General features: G+C 42.4%; 1 protein-coding gene across 22 annotated transcripts in view; it reads left to right on the plus strand.

Annotated features, from left to right (window-relative positions):
- The window catches only part of DOCK9 (dedicator of cytokinesis 9), a 270,967-nt gene that overhangs the window by 139,219 nt on the left and 115,967 nt on the right, over positions 1-15,781 (plus strand). For all 22 annotated transcript variants that reach the window (XM_070408667.1, XM_070408674.1, XM_070408682.1 and 19 more), the window contains exon 3: positions 13,197-13,286. In XM_070408667.1, coding sequence (XP_070264768.1) covers positions 13,197-13,286 — 90 coding nt within the window. The remainder of the gene's footprint in view (positions 1-13,196; positions 13,287-15,781) is intronic.

Consider the following 15,781-nt stretch of genomic DNA (forward strand, 5'->3'; position numbering starts at 1 on the left):
ATAAGTAATATTTCTGAATTGACCTTGGCCAGAGCTTCAGGAGATCAGCATTTTAATTTTAATTCAAGTCTAATACCTTTTACAGAAAACAGGGGCAGATCGTTCTTTTATAATCAAATATGCCTTAAAAAAGAAAAGCGTGTTTTTCAGATAGCACTGATCAGCTGAGTTGAAGAGTGTGTTGATTTAGCTTATAGTTTATGGTTATTCTCCTTGTGCAGAGAGCTCAGCTGAGAGATGCTTAGCAGTATAAATATAGTTTATACTATATTTATATATAGTTTCTGCTTTCAAGTTGCTCAAAACTTAAGAGAGGAGGTAATTAATATTAGTAATAAGGAAGAAAATGTGACCAGTGTCGTGGCATAAACAGGGGCCCATAGGAATTTATTCTATTGAGTTTGAGATAGTGGGACATTCAGGTGCTGAGAGTCCTTTCAGTGTTGGAAATGCAGAAGCCCAGCCTCAGAGAGAAGGCAGGGTTCACCACAGAAATGTTAGCGTAGCCCCAGGGGTTATGAGCATGAGAGTGCTGATGGGGCCCCCATCTTGGGGAGTACCTTCACTGGGAAGAAGGGAGGTGGGAAGCAGAGACAGGAAGTAAGAACAGAACCAGGAAACTCGGGGGTTTTGGAAGGCAGCAAGAGCAGGTAGAGGAAGGCAGGCAGACTGAGCAGCAGTCACGCACTCCTGGCTGATGAGGTGGGAGGAAGGTCCTTAGAGTCGGTAACAGTCTTTGCCAATGAAGATGTTTTCTAGCCAAGGCTGAAGAAGTGAGTGGGTTCAGCACAGAGATTAGCAGTAAATAGTAGGAGAGAGAAGGAATCATTTGGCTCAGCAATAACAAGAAGTTTTTATCAGGATTGGGGAGATGCGAGAATGGGCTAAGGAGGGAAGTCCAGAAATGAAGAAGAGATTGAAGATGCAAGATATTATGGGGATGTCTTTTGAGGCAAGATGCTTTAGTGATGGGGACTTTGGGGGGAAGAATTCAGGAAAGAGAGGAGAAAGAGTTCTATCTCTGAACTGAAAAGAGAGGACTGGATATTGGGAAATTTAGAGGTGAATTGGGCTCGGGTTGGCCCAGGTGAGGTGCAGCCTTGGGGAGAGTAAGGAGGGTTTGGAAAGCAGGCTATGGGGAAAAGGATGAGGAGGAGCCTGGCTGGTGTGGCTCAGCCATTAAGCATCAACCAAGGAACCAAGAGGTCACAGGTTCAATTCCTGCTCAGGGCACATACCTGGGTTGTGGGCGTGCAGGAGGCAGCTGATTGATGATGTTTCTCTCTCATAGATGTTTCTATCTCTCTATCCCTCTCCCTTCCCTCTCTCTAAAAATCAATAAAAACATATTTTAAAAAACTTCATTAAAAAGAAAAAAAAGGATGGGGAGGAGTAACAGTAAGTCATCAGATAGCATTCCTTCTGCTGTGACCAGGGCCACAGCTCTTACCTTTTCTTGCCTTGGTTAATGCAAGAGCCTCCTAACAAGTCTTCTGGATCCTGTCCTTGCTCCCTTCAGCCTATCGTGACAGAGTAGCCAGAGTGATTGTTTAAGTAGTTTAAAAGGCAGGTCACATGACATCGCTCCTGTGTTTAAAGTCCCTTAGTGAAGGCCTTACCGTGGTCTGAAGGGTCCGTGTCTACCCACTGCCTCTCTGACTGGCCCCCATTCCCCTCCCCACTCTCACCTGCAGCCACACTGGGCCCCACGGAGGGGGGAGGGGCTCCTGTGTCACTCCTGCCTCAGGGCCTTTTCTCGGGCTGTTCCCCCTGTCTGGTACATTCTTTACCTGGCTGTCCCTCACCTCCTGCAAACCTTTTCCCAGGTCTTACCTTCTCAGTGAGGCCCTTGCCACTGCCATACCTCCAACCCCCTTAGATGTTCCTGGCCCCCTTTACCTTGCTTGGTTTTATTTTTCTCACTGTATTGCCTATCTGCTTCTAACATATTTACTTACATGTTTCTTGTTCATTCATGTGAATGCCACACAGATAGAAGAAGAATTAAACCAAGATGATATCTTATGACAGAGATAGCTTAAGCAGGTGGACATGTATTTATACTGTATCTATAGCAGTCATTGGATATCGTTCTTTATTATAACTTATTTGTAACTATAAGACTTTATTTTCTCCCCAATAGAAAATAAAATCTCTATGAGAGTAGCAAACCATAATTATTTGGTTTTTATTACAAACCATCCTTTTTTGAAAATTCACCTCTGCCTTTGCTAGAGTTCCTACAACAGGGTTTTATCCATGGTGGGCACTAAATATGTATTGAAGAAATGGATGGTTTGGGATCTTGGCACCAGCTGCCTTTGAGGTTGTAAGAGCATAGATCAGGAGTAGAAGAGAAGGAGAGACACAATATGTATGCATGCAAAAACAAAAAACAAAAGTCCTTAAAGAAAAAGAAAATCTAGGCTTTGGCCTCAGAACTATGAGATGCCATTTAACATATTACCAGGTGCAAAATCTTTATGGGTCCCACAACCTGCAGGGGTCCTGCTGTGTCCGCACCTCTGCCTTTTCCCTCCAGGGTTGTGTGGCGGAGCCTGGCCACTGCCAAGTGTGTCCTGCGTGGGTTTGAGCAGCCTGTGTCAGCAGCACCTTGAGTGTGTGCATGAAATCCAGAGGGGACAGATGAAGTTCAGCGAGGTCCTCTGATGTCAGAAGCCCTCGAATCAGGTCTTCCCCATCTGCTTAGCATTTTATCTGCAAAGCATAATCTCTGCTCCGTGGTGTTTAAAATTAGAGTTTGGATGGCATCCCAGGAGCGGCAGTGCTGCTCTGAACAAGACCAGCGTGGTGGTGTGCTGGTAAACGCATGGGATTTGAGTGAAATGCTGTTGGATGCACCAGTGAAACCTTACACATGAATGAGGGGCACATGGGGGAGTGTGCCTTCTGAAAGGCAAGTTCATTGGTATATATATTGCAATATGTAAATAGTGGGCATGGTTTAACATGAAGCATTTTCACTATGCTAGGCGTCCACACAAAGGTATGGTCTCTTTAGCAGCTAGAATTGCGTTCTAAAGATAGACATACAGCACCATACACAGACAACTAGAAAACCAAAGAAACTATGCTTGCTCGTACCTCTCTCAAGGTTATGTTGCCGAGTGGAATGCAGATAACTCAGAGAGATGGTAGGTGCTCTGGGTGATAGGATGGTAGGTGCTCTGGGTGATAGGGTCAGTGGCAAGATCCAAAACTTAGTTATGTGACCCTATATCAGTGATGGAGAACCTTTTGAGCTCGGCGTGTCAGCATTTTGAAAAACCCTAACTTAACTCTGGTGCCGTGTCACATATAGAAATTTTTTGATATTTGCAACCATAGTAAAACAAAGACTTATATTTTTGATATTTATTTTATATATTTAAATGCCATTTAACAAAGAAAAATCAACCAAAAGAATGAGTTTGCGTGTCACCTCTGACAGGCGTGTCATAGGTTCGCCATCACTGCCCTAGATGTTAGCCCCAGGTCTGTCTATTACTAATCTGGGTATTTGGATTAGCAATAAACCCTCCTAAAAGTCACTTTTAGGTAATTCAGAGGCAACGTTTGCCCTAAAATTTGGATCCTCACAGATGGATGAGAAGCCAATGAGATCTGACCGTTCGGGAAAGCTCTTTGTGTACCTGGCTGATGTCCTCCTGTTGGGAGGGAGCTGAGGGGCTAGGGTTCTTATTGCAGCCTTCTTCCTCTGGTCTAGGTAACATATTTTTGAGGATAGCAGTTTTAATTGCAAAGCCATGTCATATGGAACAGGCTCCCTAATAGGGAGCTGGGCCTGCCACTTGTCCCCCTAATGACCCAAAGGCCACTCCTGGTTTTCTGGATACCACCCCCCAAAACACACTCTCCTCACTTGTGCAGTGGTATTTATGAAGAGATTAAAAACAAGCTTCTTTGTAATACCAAACCAAACATAAGCCAAAAAGTAATCTCTTTTGAAAGGATGAGTCTGCTCACTCAGGATTCTGAACATTGAACTTATTTAGTTATGGTTTACTGCATTTGAACAGGCAATTATAATGTATAATTGGTGGGTTTGAAAAGGTAGCAGAATAAATTTTTTATGACTCCTAAAGGTCTACTGAAATTTTTAAATGAACATGATATTTTAGGAAACAGGACATTATGCAGAAGCTCCGTGATGTCTCACCAGTTGCTGAAACCCTGTCTAATTTGGAATCTCAAGGGATCGCACAACTAAATAGAATAATCTCCATTAGAAAAAATCTGCCCATTCACTCAGCAGACATTTATGTGGTGCCAGATGTTATGCTGGGTGTTGGAGAAGCAAAGGTGAATAGTATAATTGGAGGTTCTCAAATCTAAAAGGAGATACAGGAAGGTTTTTGAGTAATTTCAGCAGAATGACACACATGCTCATTGAGGGCAGTGGTTGCAGGAGTCCTGAGGTTGGTTTGAGCAGCTCTGCAGCCGGGCAGTGGGGTCGGTGCATTGGGGAGTCAGAAGTACCCCGTGTTGGCGGGGGAGTCAGAAGTACCCCGTGTTGGCGGGGGAGTCAGAAGTACCCCGTGTTGGCGGGGGAGTCAGAAGTACCCCGTGTGCTGGAGGGGTGGAGAAGGGCAGGAGAAGAGTCAGGAAACGTCAGTACGGCTGATCTTGGAAGGTCTTAGGTCATGTTGAGAAGTTTGGACTTTGGTGGCAGTGAGAGTCATTGAAAGCTTTTAATCTGAGGCGTGATGCTACTGTATCAGAGTTTTAGAAAGATGACTGGCAGCTGAGCAGAGAATGGATAAGAGGGATGATAGAAGGAAGGCGGGCATGCCAGTCAGGGAGGGTGCTGCACTGAGGTTCATACGGGAGCACCCTCATTCTGTGTGTTGTCATAGGGATGTATAGCAAAGAGAGGCGTTGACACTTGAGTGAATGGAGAAAGGCAGTTAAAGATGGAAGCTTTGGGACCGTGCAGGAGCTAGTGAAGAGGAGCTATTAGAAACAGAGAGATGTCCATGTCCCTGCACGTAATCAAGGCTCGGCCCTTGTATGGCTTTAATTAGTTCCTTGGGAGTTGTTTTTTTGTTGTTGTTGTTGTTGTTGTTGTTAGATCCCTCAGAAACCCAAATAGAATTCCTTCTCCAGCTCTAGACCCTTCCCTTGTCCCATGCTTTGTCCAGGTTCTTAATTATTAGTGAATTAAACATTGAAAATTCTCAGGAAACTGTTTGCCTGAAATTGGAAGTGTCTGATCTTAATAGAACATGTTGGTCAGCTGCCAAGACATGATCTGGCAGTGAGCCGTGGGGCACACCCTGTGTGGACTGCAGTTCCCAGCCGTGTGTGGGACTGCACCCTCTGCAAAGCAAGTCATCTGCTCTGAAACAACGCATCTACCAGATATTTGGGAAGGCGTCCTTACTGCTGTGCTCAGTAAGTCGCAGTCATGTTTAACGTGGCCCTGGATACAAAACGTTTAATGTACAGGCAAACCCAGCCGGGAGTGTATCTGCAGACATCAAAGGCACCTAACTCCACAGACAAGGGAGGCACCTGTGGTTTGGATCAGGTCTAGAGACAAAAGGAAGGAGGCACTGGGAGCCATCTCTCTAACAGGGAGTAGTTGAAAATCCGAGGTAACTTTAGAACATTGAAGTGGACACTATCCACACGGCCCAGTTGGCCCAGTAAAAATTCAACTCAGAGCTTAATCTTTAGTGAGGGAGATGGGCCAGGCCTGAGGGAAGCTGCCTAAAGAGCTCTCAGTCTTACCTTGCCCACCTGAGCTCTCATTTCTGACAGCATCCTTTTCCCTCACGGCACTGAGCTCTGGCCCCTCCTACCCCCGCTGCAAGGATGCCCTTCTCCTGGCAGATGATTGCATCAAGCTCTCAACGGTTTGAAGGGATAGTGCTATTAAATAAATTAAATACAAAAATAAACACTAGTACCGATGCTTTATATGGAATTACAAACAGGAGGGGTTGACTGCTAAGGGAAGATAGTCTATGTTTGAGCCTAAGAATAGATTGGGGTTGACCAGGCTCTGAGATCTGTGGGCTTCTCTGTCCAGCAGGTCAGCAGAATGGCTCTTGGGCCTTCTTCTCTGACTTCAGGCCATCTGCACCTTAGAGGTAAGACAGCAGGTACCTAGGACATTTCCCTGCACTCTGTTCTGCAGCCATGTGGCTACTGGCCAGTTAGAAGAGGACCCTTTTCCTTCATCTAACTCAGCTGTTCTGTTTAGGACACTAGAAGCCATCTCTCCCTGTTTCAAAGCCTGCACTCCTTCTGGCTGCCCTGTGATGTTTGTTTTCTGTCTGAGGCAGGACACTCCCAGCCCTCTGCTCCTTTGAACAGGAGAGACGGGGGAGACAGTCTGTGGTGGATCCACACAGCTGGCTCAGGTTGCAGCCCACCCACTTCTCTGGAATATTGTCTTTAGCTCATTGTTCATGTGGTCCCAGGAGCAGGGAGGGCCATTGTTTCAGTCTCTTAATCAAAACCCTATAAAATAAGATAGTTTAAATACCCAGTGGATATGCATACTTCCCATCAGGAATTAAGAAGGCTGTTTTGTTATAGTTTCATGCTTATGGTAAAATGATAAAAAAAAAAAATCCAGTACCATATGAGTTTCAAGGGTTAGAAAAATAAAGAAATGATGAAATAAAGAAAGCATGTCTTTGTTAACACTCATGCCTCTATTTATTTGAATCTTTATGGTGAATCTTCCCTCCTTTTAATCCGACAATTCCTTTTATTAAACAAAATAAATGGGGACTATAAATCAGAGCTGTTACAGAATTACTTTTTTTTCCTGGATGTCTTTTATGTTCTGGTGGCTCACTGAGCAATGCATAGCACTAACATAAACCATTTGTGTGAGACAGACTTAGAATTCCATGTTCACAGAACTGTGGAATTTTTAAACCACAAAGGAAACCTGGAAATCCTAAAAACCTCTTGGTTTTATGGATGTGGAAAATTAAAACTTTCCCCCAAGATCACACAGTTAATTAGAGGCAGAGCTCAGATGAGAACTCAGGTTTCCTGGCTCTCAATCCAAACCGCTTTCCAATATCACTTCTCAAATTCTTCCATAGGAAGCTTAATTAAATTATGTGCTTCACGCTGCTCGTGGTTTGAAACACAAGCTTCTTCGTATCCCAGCCTCAGAGGGGTCAAGGTAGTGTGTTGTCTAGCACTGACGGAAGGAAGACAGAGCCTTGACCAGATGGGGTCAGGAATTCTGATAGTAGAGAGGGATTCCAAGCTGAAGCTGAAGAAACAGGGTTGCAGCAGGCCATGAGGGAAGAGAAGTGGGTGACGAAGAAGGGGGTGGGAAATGCCAGGAAGGCCCAGGCATGGAGACCTGATACCTCTGTACATTCCCTTTAGATGGCCCATGGCTCTGCCTCCCTGGGGTAAGCATTCAGATGTGGCTCATAGACAATCAGATTCTCTCAGTTTTTGGAGGCAGTCATTTGAACCAAGAGAAAGTAAAAGTTTTTAAAATAAAAAAGCATCTATTTGAAATTTGTTACTCCAAATTAGATTTTCAGATCACTATTAAATTTTACTCTTCATATTCTGGTGGGGTAAGGGGGGAGCGGGGACGCGGGGACAACTTTGTACTTCTTCATCTCATTCCTTTGGAGAAAAAAGTCTTATACAGATTTACTTGGGGCTCTCAGGTGTTTGTGCATCATTACATAAGGCCTTTGGGGGAGGACTTCCCCCCTTGCTAGAATTCTCTTCTTTAGCAGTTCAGTTATCCTTTTCAATTACTCCAAAATTTTGTGGAATTCCTCATAAGACTCCTGCCCATACTTGGCCACGGTAATTAAGGATTTCTGTGTCAAAGACCACCAGTGTTTAGCCTAAGTAATGGTACTGACCAAATATAGATGATTTTTTAGATTATTATAGTTAGAAGAGGGCTTTTAATTTTAAATTGTTTTGTGCTGTGAGATTTATATCCTAATGGTTGTCTGTCTACGTTTAGATTTAATTTTCAGGTCTTATCACATTTCATAATGTGAAATGTTTTTCCCTTCCCACTTGCAAATGTAGAAAGTTACTTAGTCAGAAGCTACTAAGCTTTCTTAGTAGAATGGAAATAGTATCTTTCCAAACGTAAAAATAAAACTGATAGTCTATGAATGTCCAACCTTGATACTGACTTATCTAAAGTGGACAAAGACCCACCTTTTAGCAGGAATATGATTTTAACTGATAGAAAAGTAAAATAAAAAAAGAATACCATAACCATGAAAAAGAAAATTAAGCTAATTTTTAAAGAAGGGCTTTAATGTTCATGGAGTATATCTTGGTATTGATTTGAATTCGTTATAAACCAGATAAATAAAACTACAGAAATTTAACGTGAATTGATTTGGCATACAGTTGACTATTACCCGAATGTAACTTTTAATACATAAAAATGTATGGAGAAATTAAAACAGAGAATTCACTTATGCTGTAGACTTCCCTTGTCAATTTTCATAATAGATCAGAGAACTTTTATAGTAATAGAAAAAACATATGCAAGTAATGGATAATTATTGGTAGGTTTCTATTTCTTTCTCCATTGTCTATTTTATTCATTTATTTATTAAGTACTTGGCACAGAGATACAAATAGAAAGATGCATCTCCTGCCCTCAGAGGAATCCACGGTCTGGTAGGGCAAAAAAAGATGTGCCTGCAAGAGACTTTTGTATAGTGGAATCAGAGATGATGAGCTATCAGACAAGCCATCATGGTCTAGCAGTGGTTGGCAAACTCATTAGTCAACAGAGCCAAATATCAACAGTACAACGATTGAAATTTCTTTTGAGAGCCAAATTTTTTAAATTTAAACTATATAGGTAGGTACATTGTTATTAACTTAATTAGGGTACTCCTAAGGCTTAGGAAGAGCCACACTCAAGGGGCCAAAGAGCCGCATGTGGCTCGCGAGCCGCAGTTTGCCGACCACTGGTCTAGGGTCAGTTTTATACTTTGTAAGTCCAAAGACTGGGTTTGGACAATATAACCAGAATTATTTGGGCTCGGATGAATTCACTTGTAGTAGCCAAGCCCTCAAGAGAATATTTAAAAATGTGCATTCAGAACTGGAATTAATAAGCAAATCAGGATGTATTCATTGGCTGTGCGTTCTTCTCTAACTAGTGAAGTCTAAATGGGGATCACATTATAAACAAGTGGGTTGTTGAGGCTGGACTTAGAGCCAAGGCAATGAGTGGGAGACCTTGGCAACTGGTGGTATTACACGGGACTTCTCGTTGGTGCCAAGTCCTGTAGCCCCCCCCCCCCCCCCCAACTGGTGGTATTACACGGGACTTCTCGTTTGCGCCAAGTCCTGTAGCCCCCCCCTCCCCCCAAACTGGTGGTATTACACGGGACTTATTGGTGCCAAGTCCTGTAGCCCCCCCCCCCCCCCCAACTGGTAGTATTACACGGGACTTATTGGTGCCAAGTCCTGTAGGCCCCCCCCCCCCCCCGTTGGTCCCTGCCTGATGGATCCCAGCCTTTTCTTTTAAAGATACTGAGAAAAGTGCTCTGGTTCAAAGCCCGTTTCTTTCTGTTGGCTCATTCTTTCCCCAGATGAATTAAAACCACTGACTAGCCTGTGGGTTGGTAGGGTTTTAGTGTTGTTTAATTCAAATTTAGAGTTCTAGGAAGTTTTTCCTTTGACATAGAATGATTTTTCAGTTCTAGGATTTAATGGGTTTGTTTCCTTTGTGTGTGTGCAAAGAGCTAACCACATTTATTATGTCTTGATTTTGTCCTTTTAACTTTCCAAGGGTAATAAGCCTCTCTCCAAGTTTCAAGTGTATGCAGTACAAGTACAATTTAGCTTAAGCATTTTTGCCTCAGGACACATCTTTTAAAAAATGTATTTTATTGATTTTAGAGAGAGGAAGGAAGAGGGATAGAGAGATAGAAACATCAATGAGAAACATACATCGGCTGCCACCTGCATGTCCCCTACTGGGGGTTGAGCCCACAACCCAGGCATGTGTCTGGACCCAGAATTGAACCGCAACCTCCTGGTTCATGGGCTGATGCTCAACCATTGAGCCATACTGGCCAGCCAGTACACATTTTCTTGATGTCCTCTTCTCCTCCGTGTCAAATTTAGACTCCCCTACTCTTTCCTCTCTTACCAGCCTGTGTATCTGTGCTCTTTTTTCTCATACCCTCCTGCAGTACTTATCACACTCTAATAATTTATTTCCTCTGCCATCAGACTGTAAACTCTGTAAGAACTACATTTTATTTAATGTGGTGTCTCCAATGCTAGTTCATTGTCTGTTGGTAAAAAGTAGGGACCCAGTAGAGGGAGGAAGGCGGGAGAGAAGGAAGGGAAAGAGGGATGGATGGACAGACCGACAGATGGATGGATGGAATGGATGGATGGATGGATGGATGGATGGATGGATGGATGGATGGATGGAGTGATATTTATACTGAGCCTTACGTGATCAGTAGGCTATTCTTTGGGAAGAGAAGCCACTATAGTCTATTCTCCAAGTCTAGCAGACATTTTTCTCTTACTTGCCCGCGCTTAGGACACTGACTGAATAGAGGGTAAGTATGGAAACCAGATTGCATTGTATCCCCTCCATGCTTCTGTCCTAACCTATAGTGTGATTCGCATTTGAAAGATATTTCCATGAAAATGGCAGTATTCTCCAATACTTTAATTAGGAGATGTTCCTAGCCTTTTACCGTCTTATTACAGTTATCTATTGCTGAATTACCCCAAAGTCTAGTAAGACAATAATTTATTGTTTCTCATAATTCTGAAATCTGGTTAAGGCTAAGCTGGGTAGTTGTTTTATTTAGAATCTCTGGGGGCTGGGATGTCTAAGATGACTTCTTCACTCGACCAGGATAGCTGGGACCAGCTGGAGGCTGGTGGGGCATCTTTCTGTATACGGCCTCTCCTTATGACTAGCTTGAACTTGTTCACAGCATGGTGATCTCAGGTGGTGGATCTTTTAATATGCTCGTTGTCTTTCAAGAAGGAAGAATCAGAAGCTGCCAGTTCTCCTAAAGGCTAGGCTTGGAACTGGCTCAAGGTCCCTTCTACCTCATTTTATCCGTGTTAAACAGCCCAGATTCAAGGGAAGAGGAAATAGTTTCCACCTTTTGGTGTGAGGAACAGCATGAACATATAGAGAAGGATAGTAGGCATCTAAAAAAGAGGATCTAAAACAGATATACAAAAAAAAACTATGAGGATCATAGTAATGGAGTCAAATCTAGCATTCTGGTATTGGTGGGTGGCAATAAACACGTGAGTGATTGCTTTAATTATTTGGTAAAGGACAAGTCTCTAATGATTTTTGCTTTCTTTTAAATTGAGAGCATAATGGTACTTTGGTCCGTGAGAATCAAAAAGACTCATTTGTTATTATTTTTCTCTTAAAGGGGTGCTTAGAAAAGTATTACATAATTAAAGTTTCTTGAGTTGGCAATTCTCTGGGAAAATTTTGTAATACATTTTCTTTCTTCTTTGTCTTGTGATGGGAAATGGGCTGGAAATGACCCTAATAGTCCTGTTTCTTAGCCTGAGCCATTTCCTGAACATTTTTAAAAGTATAATCATTAGTTTATAAAATCTTGATAGACCCAAATAATCAAGATAAGGACACAATAAGTAAGAATATTAAGAAGTTTACACAAACACAAGAGGTCAATGGAGGAAAAAGAGGACATATGTAATACTTTCAACAATAAAGATTTAAAAAAAAGAGAGAAGGGAAAATATAAAAAATAAATAGAATCTGAAAAAAAGGAGCATACACAATTTCTTAGGCAATTCCCCTTTACTAATATTAGTTTTGACAGTCTCTTATAATTTATGTGTTATGTTGAAGCTTTTTGAGTAGATTGTGCCTCTGCAAAGCTTAGTCACATATCTCTATGGCATTTCATGTGAACAGGTGAGTAATGGGAATCACCCTTTGTTTGAGATATTCGCAAAGAAACCAAGACACCCAGGGTCTTACAAGCCCTCTTGGAGGCTGAATGAATTAATAATCCACCTGTGAAGGACTTTGGTGGAGAATAGAGTTCCTTCCTTCCCTTCCTGTAGAATTAAGGGATCCTTATTCTAAAAAACGGGAGGTAAGATTAATTTCAAAGATGGACACAGTGCAATAAGAGAATATATATCGGTGAATCAAACACAACACAGAGAAAATGTGGGCAGGAAATAAAATTAAGTTATCCATAAAATATATGCCCTGGAGTTCTCCACCTCTACAGGTTGGGAGGATATCACAAATTTGACCCAAAGCTGCTTCTTATCAAAGGAAGAAGAGAAACAGCCGGGACAGGTGCTGGGAGACCCCAGCTTAGTAATTAGCCAGGAAGAGCCAACAGTGTAGATTCCATTAGCAAAATGTTTCATATATGCTGTTTTATGATCAGTTAATAGTTCCAAAGATTGTAGTCCGTGGAAGAGGAAATCTTTCTGAAGTCTGAGGTCCTGTTTCCTGTATTGACATTACTGTTCCGCCCAAACAATGTTAATTGGAATAGATGTGCATCTGCCTCAAGTCTTGAGGCATTTTGTTATTTAAAATAAGCCTTTAAGCCTCATGAAACAAGAATAGTTCTAAGGCTCATAGGAGGGGAGGTAGAATTCGCAATTCATAGATTCAGTCGGCAAATAATGAATAAGGGCCTTCAACCTCTCTGGTTACCTTGCTCTTGGGCACTGGAGATGTGGTAGTGAACACAGACATAAAGGACAGTTCAGAGGTGGATAGTGGCGATGGTTGCACAGCAGTGTACATGTACAATGACACGGGACTCTACAACTGAAAATGGTTAAAATTGTAAATTTTATGTCATATCTATTTAACCGTAATACAGAAAGATAATTGGGGCAAGTAAAAAGCAGTGTGGTGGGACTAGATCAAGTACCTGGGGGGTTAGGGACTCTCTGAACGGGCCTCTGCCTTACTGGGGGGAGCAGAAGGGCCCCCGGGAGTGGCCATTGGGCCCTGATCCAGAGAAGCAGGGTCGTGGCCCCGCATGACTTTGAATGGTAGGGTGTCAAGTGGGCTCTGTTGTGTGACCTGAGGAGGAGGTGGTAGAGACCGAAGTGACTGTCCATGCCAGGCCTGCGACCTGGAGGCTGCCCTCCCTTCTTCACCTCACTCAGCCCTTGCCTGGTGCTTTCCTTCGCAGACTGCCATCCTGAGACGCCAGGGTCGCTACAGATGCTCCACGGTTCCTGCTCATGCACAGGAGGAAGCGCAGAGCTTATTTGTTACAGAGGTAATGTGTTTCTTCTACATTCATGTACGTTATTTTAGTCCTTTTTTCCTAAGGCTGGCCTCCCCCACCCCCTTTTCTTTAAATTTTAATGATGTTTTCAAGACAGTGTCAGGGAAGTAATTATATATATTTTTTATAATAGAAGTTAAAATCAGAGGATGACATGCGGTTTTCAGAATCCAAAACTTAGAAATGCCAAAGGGGGTCATTTCTGACAACAGAACATGAAAATTCTGCAGGAGCTTATGAAATAAAGCCACTGGGTGTAATGTCAGAGGCTTCGTCATGGATATTTAATGGAGACTCGGCACACACATTTATGTAATCATTTACACTATTACATATTTATACTTGGAACTTACCTTCAAGACCAGTTCAATTTCAATATTTATAAAGTGGCAGGTGAAAAGGAGCTGAGCCTGCCGATCCCTGATCAATGTGTGGTCACTATTACTTTTGTTTTAACATACAAGTAATGATCATTATGAGGAAAGAAAAGTTATTGCATTTAGATTGCTGGTTCCCCCCATCCCTTCCCCCCCCCCCCCACCCCCTGCCCCCACACACACACCTTGGGGTGTTGGTTTCTTCCTCCAGGTGCTTTTAGGTAGGATGAACTAATTAGGTGTTTTAATGTTCTTTCTTGAAGTGCTCCTTCATTGAAGTACCTGGGGGGTTAGGGGCTCTCTAAATGGGCCTCTGCTTTACTGGGAGAGCAGAAAGGCTCCTGGGCATGGCCATTGGCCCCTGATCCAGAAAGAAGCAGGGGCCGTTTTTTATCCTCATTTTCTAGATGATAAATATGTCTATTGATAAATTTGCCCACTGTAAGAAATTATGCTTTTGTAAGTGAAGACCAATTAAAGTAACACGATTTAATTTCCATGGAGATTTTTTTAAAAAAATTCAGTATGTATTTAAAATTTTTAAAGTGTGTTCTCTCATCCTTCTGAAAAGGTAACTTTTTATCTTGCCTCCTTTGCTATTATATTAGTAAAATTAGTTCTAGACAAATACAACCAGGTATGTTTATATGATCTTAAATGTTTATTTTAAAACAGGATGTAGGCAAATTGTGACCTACAGGCAAACTCTGGCCTGCAGCCGGTTTTTATAAATAAAGTTTTGTCGCAGCACAGCCACACCCATTTGTTTACCTATTGCCTGTGGCTGCTTTTATATCACAGCTCAGAGTTGAGTGGTTGCAACAGAGACAGTATGTCCCTCAAAGCTGGAAATGTTTGCGGTCTGGCCATTTGCAGGAAAAGTTTGTTGACTCCTGTTTTAAAGCCTGCAGCAAAATTATTAATTACTAATTCAGTTTTCCCAATTGCTTAAAAAATACAGTTTTTAAAGGGCAGCTCTCCATTAAGTTCTTTAATCGCTGCAGGTTGAGCAATAGCGGCTCCATCCTCTGCTGCGGGAGCCAACATAACTAAGCCCTCTGGAGAGCCTTCCCTTGGGTGGAGTGGAACAGCACTTCCTCTCCATCCTCTCGTCCCGAGGAGAATGACCTAATGGCTTTTTAAAAAACAACTTCAAAAAACCTGCCGTAGAAGTTCAAAATATTATTGAATTTCACAAGTTTGAAAGGTCAGTCATGAAATCAGATCTCTGTGCTTTTAGAGATATGGTTCTGTGGATACTGATTTCTGATTGAACCCATTGTCTCCTAGACTTCCCACGTCCCAGAGGGATGGGTGTTGCTTGCCTTATTCTGTTTCTACCTTGGAATTTAGTAGGTGCTTGCTGTGTGGGCAATCAACAATGGCTTATGAAATGAATGAACCTCTGGCTGCTTAACCTGGCTAACTATGCTTTTTGCAATTCCTTATAATTTAACATATTTAAATATTATAATTATGTTTCTTACTAGTTTTATCTGAGGTATTAAAAATTTGGGCACTCAGGTATTCCGTTCATAAATGCACACGATCATGTATGTCTGTATTGTGTATGTTTTAATTGGGCAGGTGCATTTTATACTTCAGAATGGTTGTAATGACCTGCAAGAGACTTGGGTGGCACAACTTCAGTGGCCCTGCTCTATGCAAAACCACCATGGCCCTGAGTGCTGCTGCTGTCCCTGATTTGACTTCCAGAACAAAGAGAATAGGGGCTTGTCCACGAGACTGTATAATACACAGTCAGACTTGACTTAGTGATAATGGACCTACAGACGGTAGTGGGAAAATCCAAATCTAAGGATAATTCTGAAATCATACTGGTTTGGGAATGTAATTTTTTTTTAAAATATATTTTATTGATTTTTTACAGAGAGGAAGGGAGAGGGATAGAGAGTTAGAAACATCGATGAGAGAGAAACATCGATCAGCTGCCTCCTGCACACTCCCTACTGGGCATGTGTCCGCAACCAAGGTACATGCCCTTGACCGGAATTGAACCTGGGACCCTTCAGTCCCCAGGCCAACGCTCTATCCAGTGAGCCAAATGGGCTAGGGTGGGGATGTAATTTTAAGTGTGGATATCTGATG

This window comes from Myotis yumanensis, unplaced genomic scaffold (genome assembly GCF_028538775.1).
Source record: "Myotis yumanensis isolate MYYU_CA2020_CCGP unplaced genomic scaffold, mMyoYum1.0.hap1 SCAF_3, whole genome shotgun sequence".
Lineage (NCBI taxonomy): Eukaryota > Metazoa > Chordata > Mammalia > Chiroptera > Vespertilionidae > Myotis > Myotis yumanensis.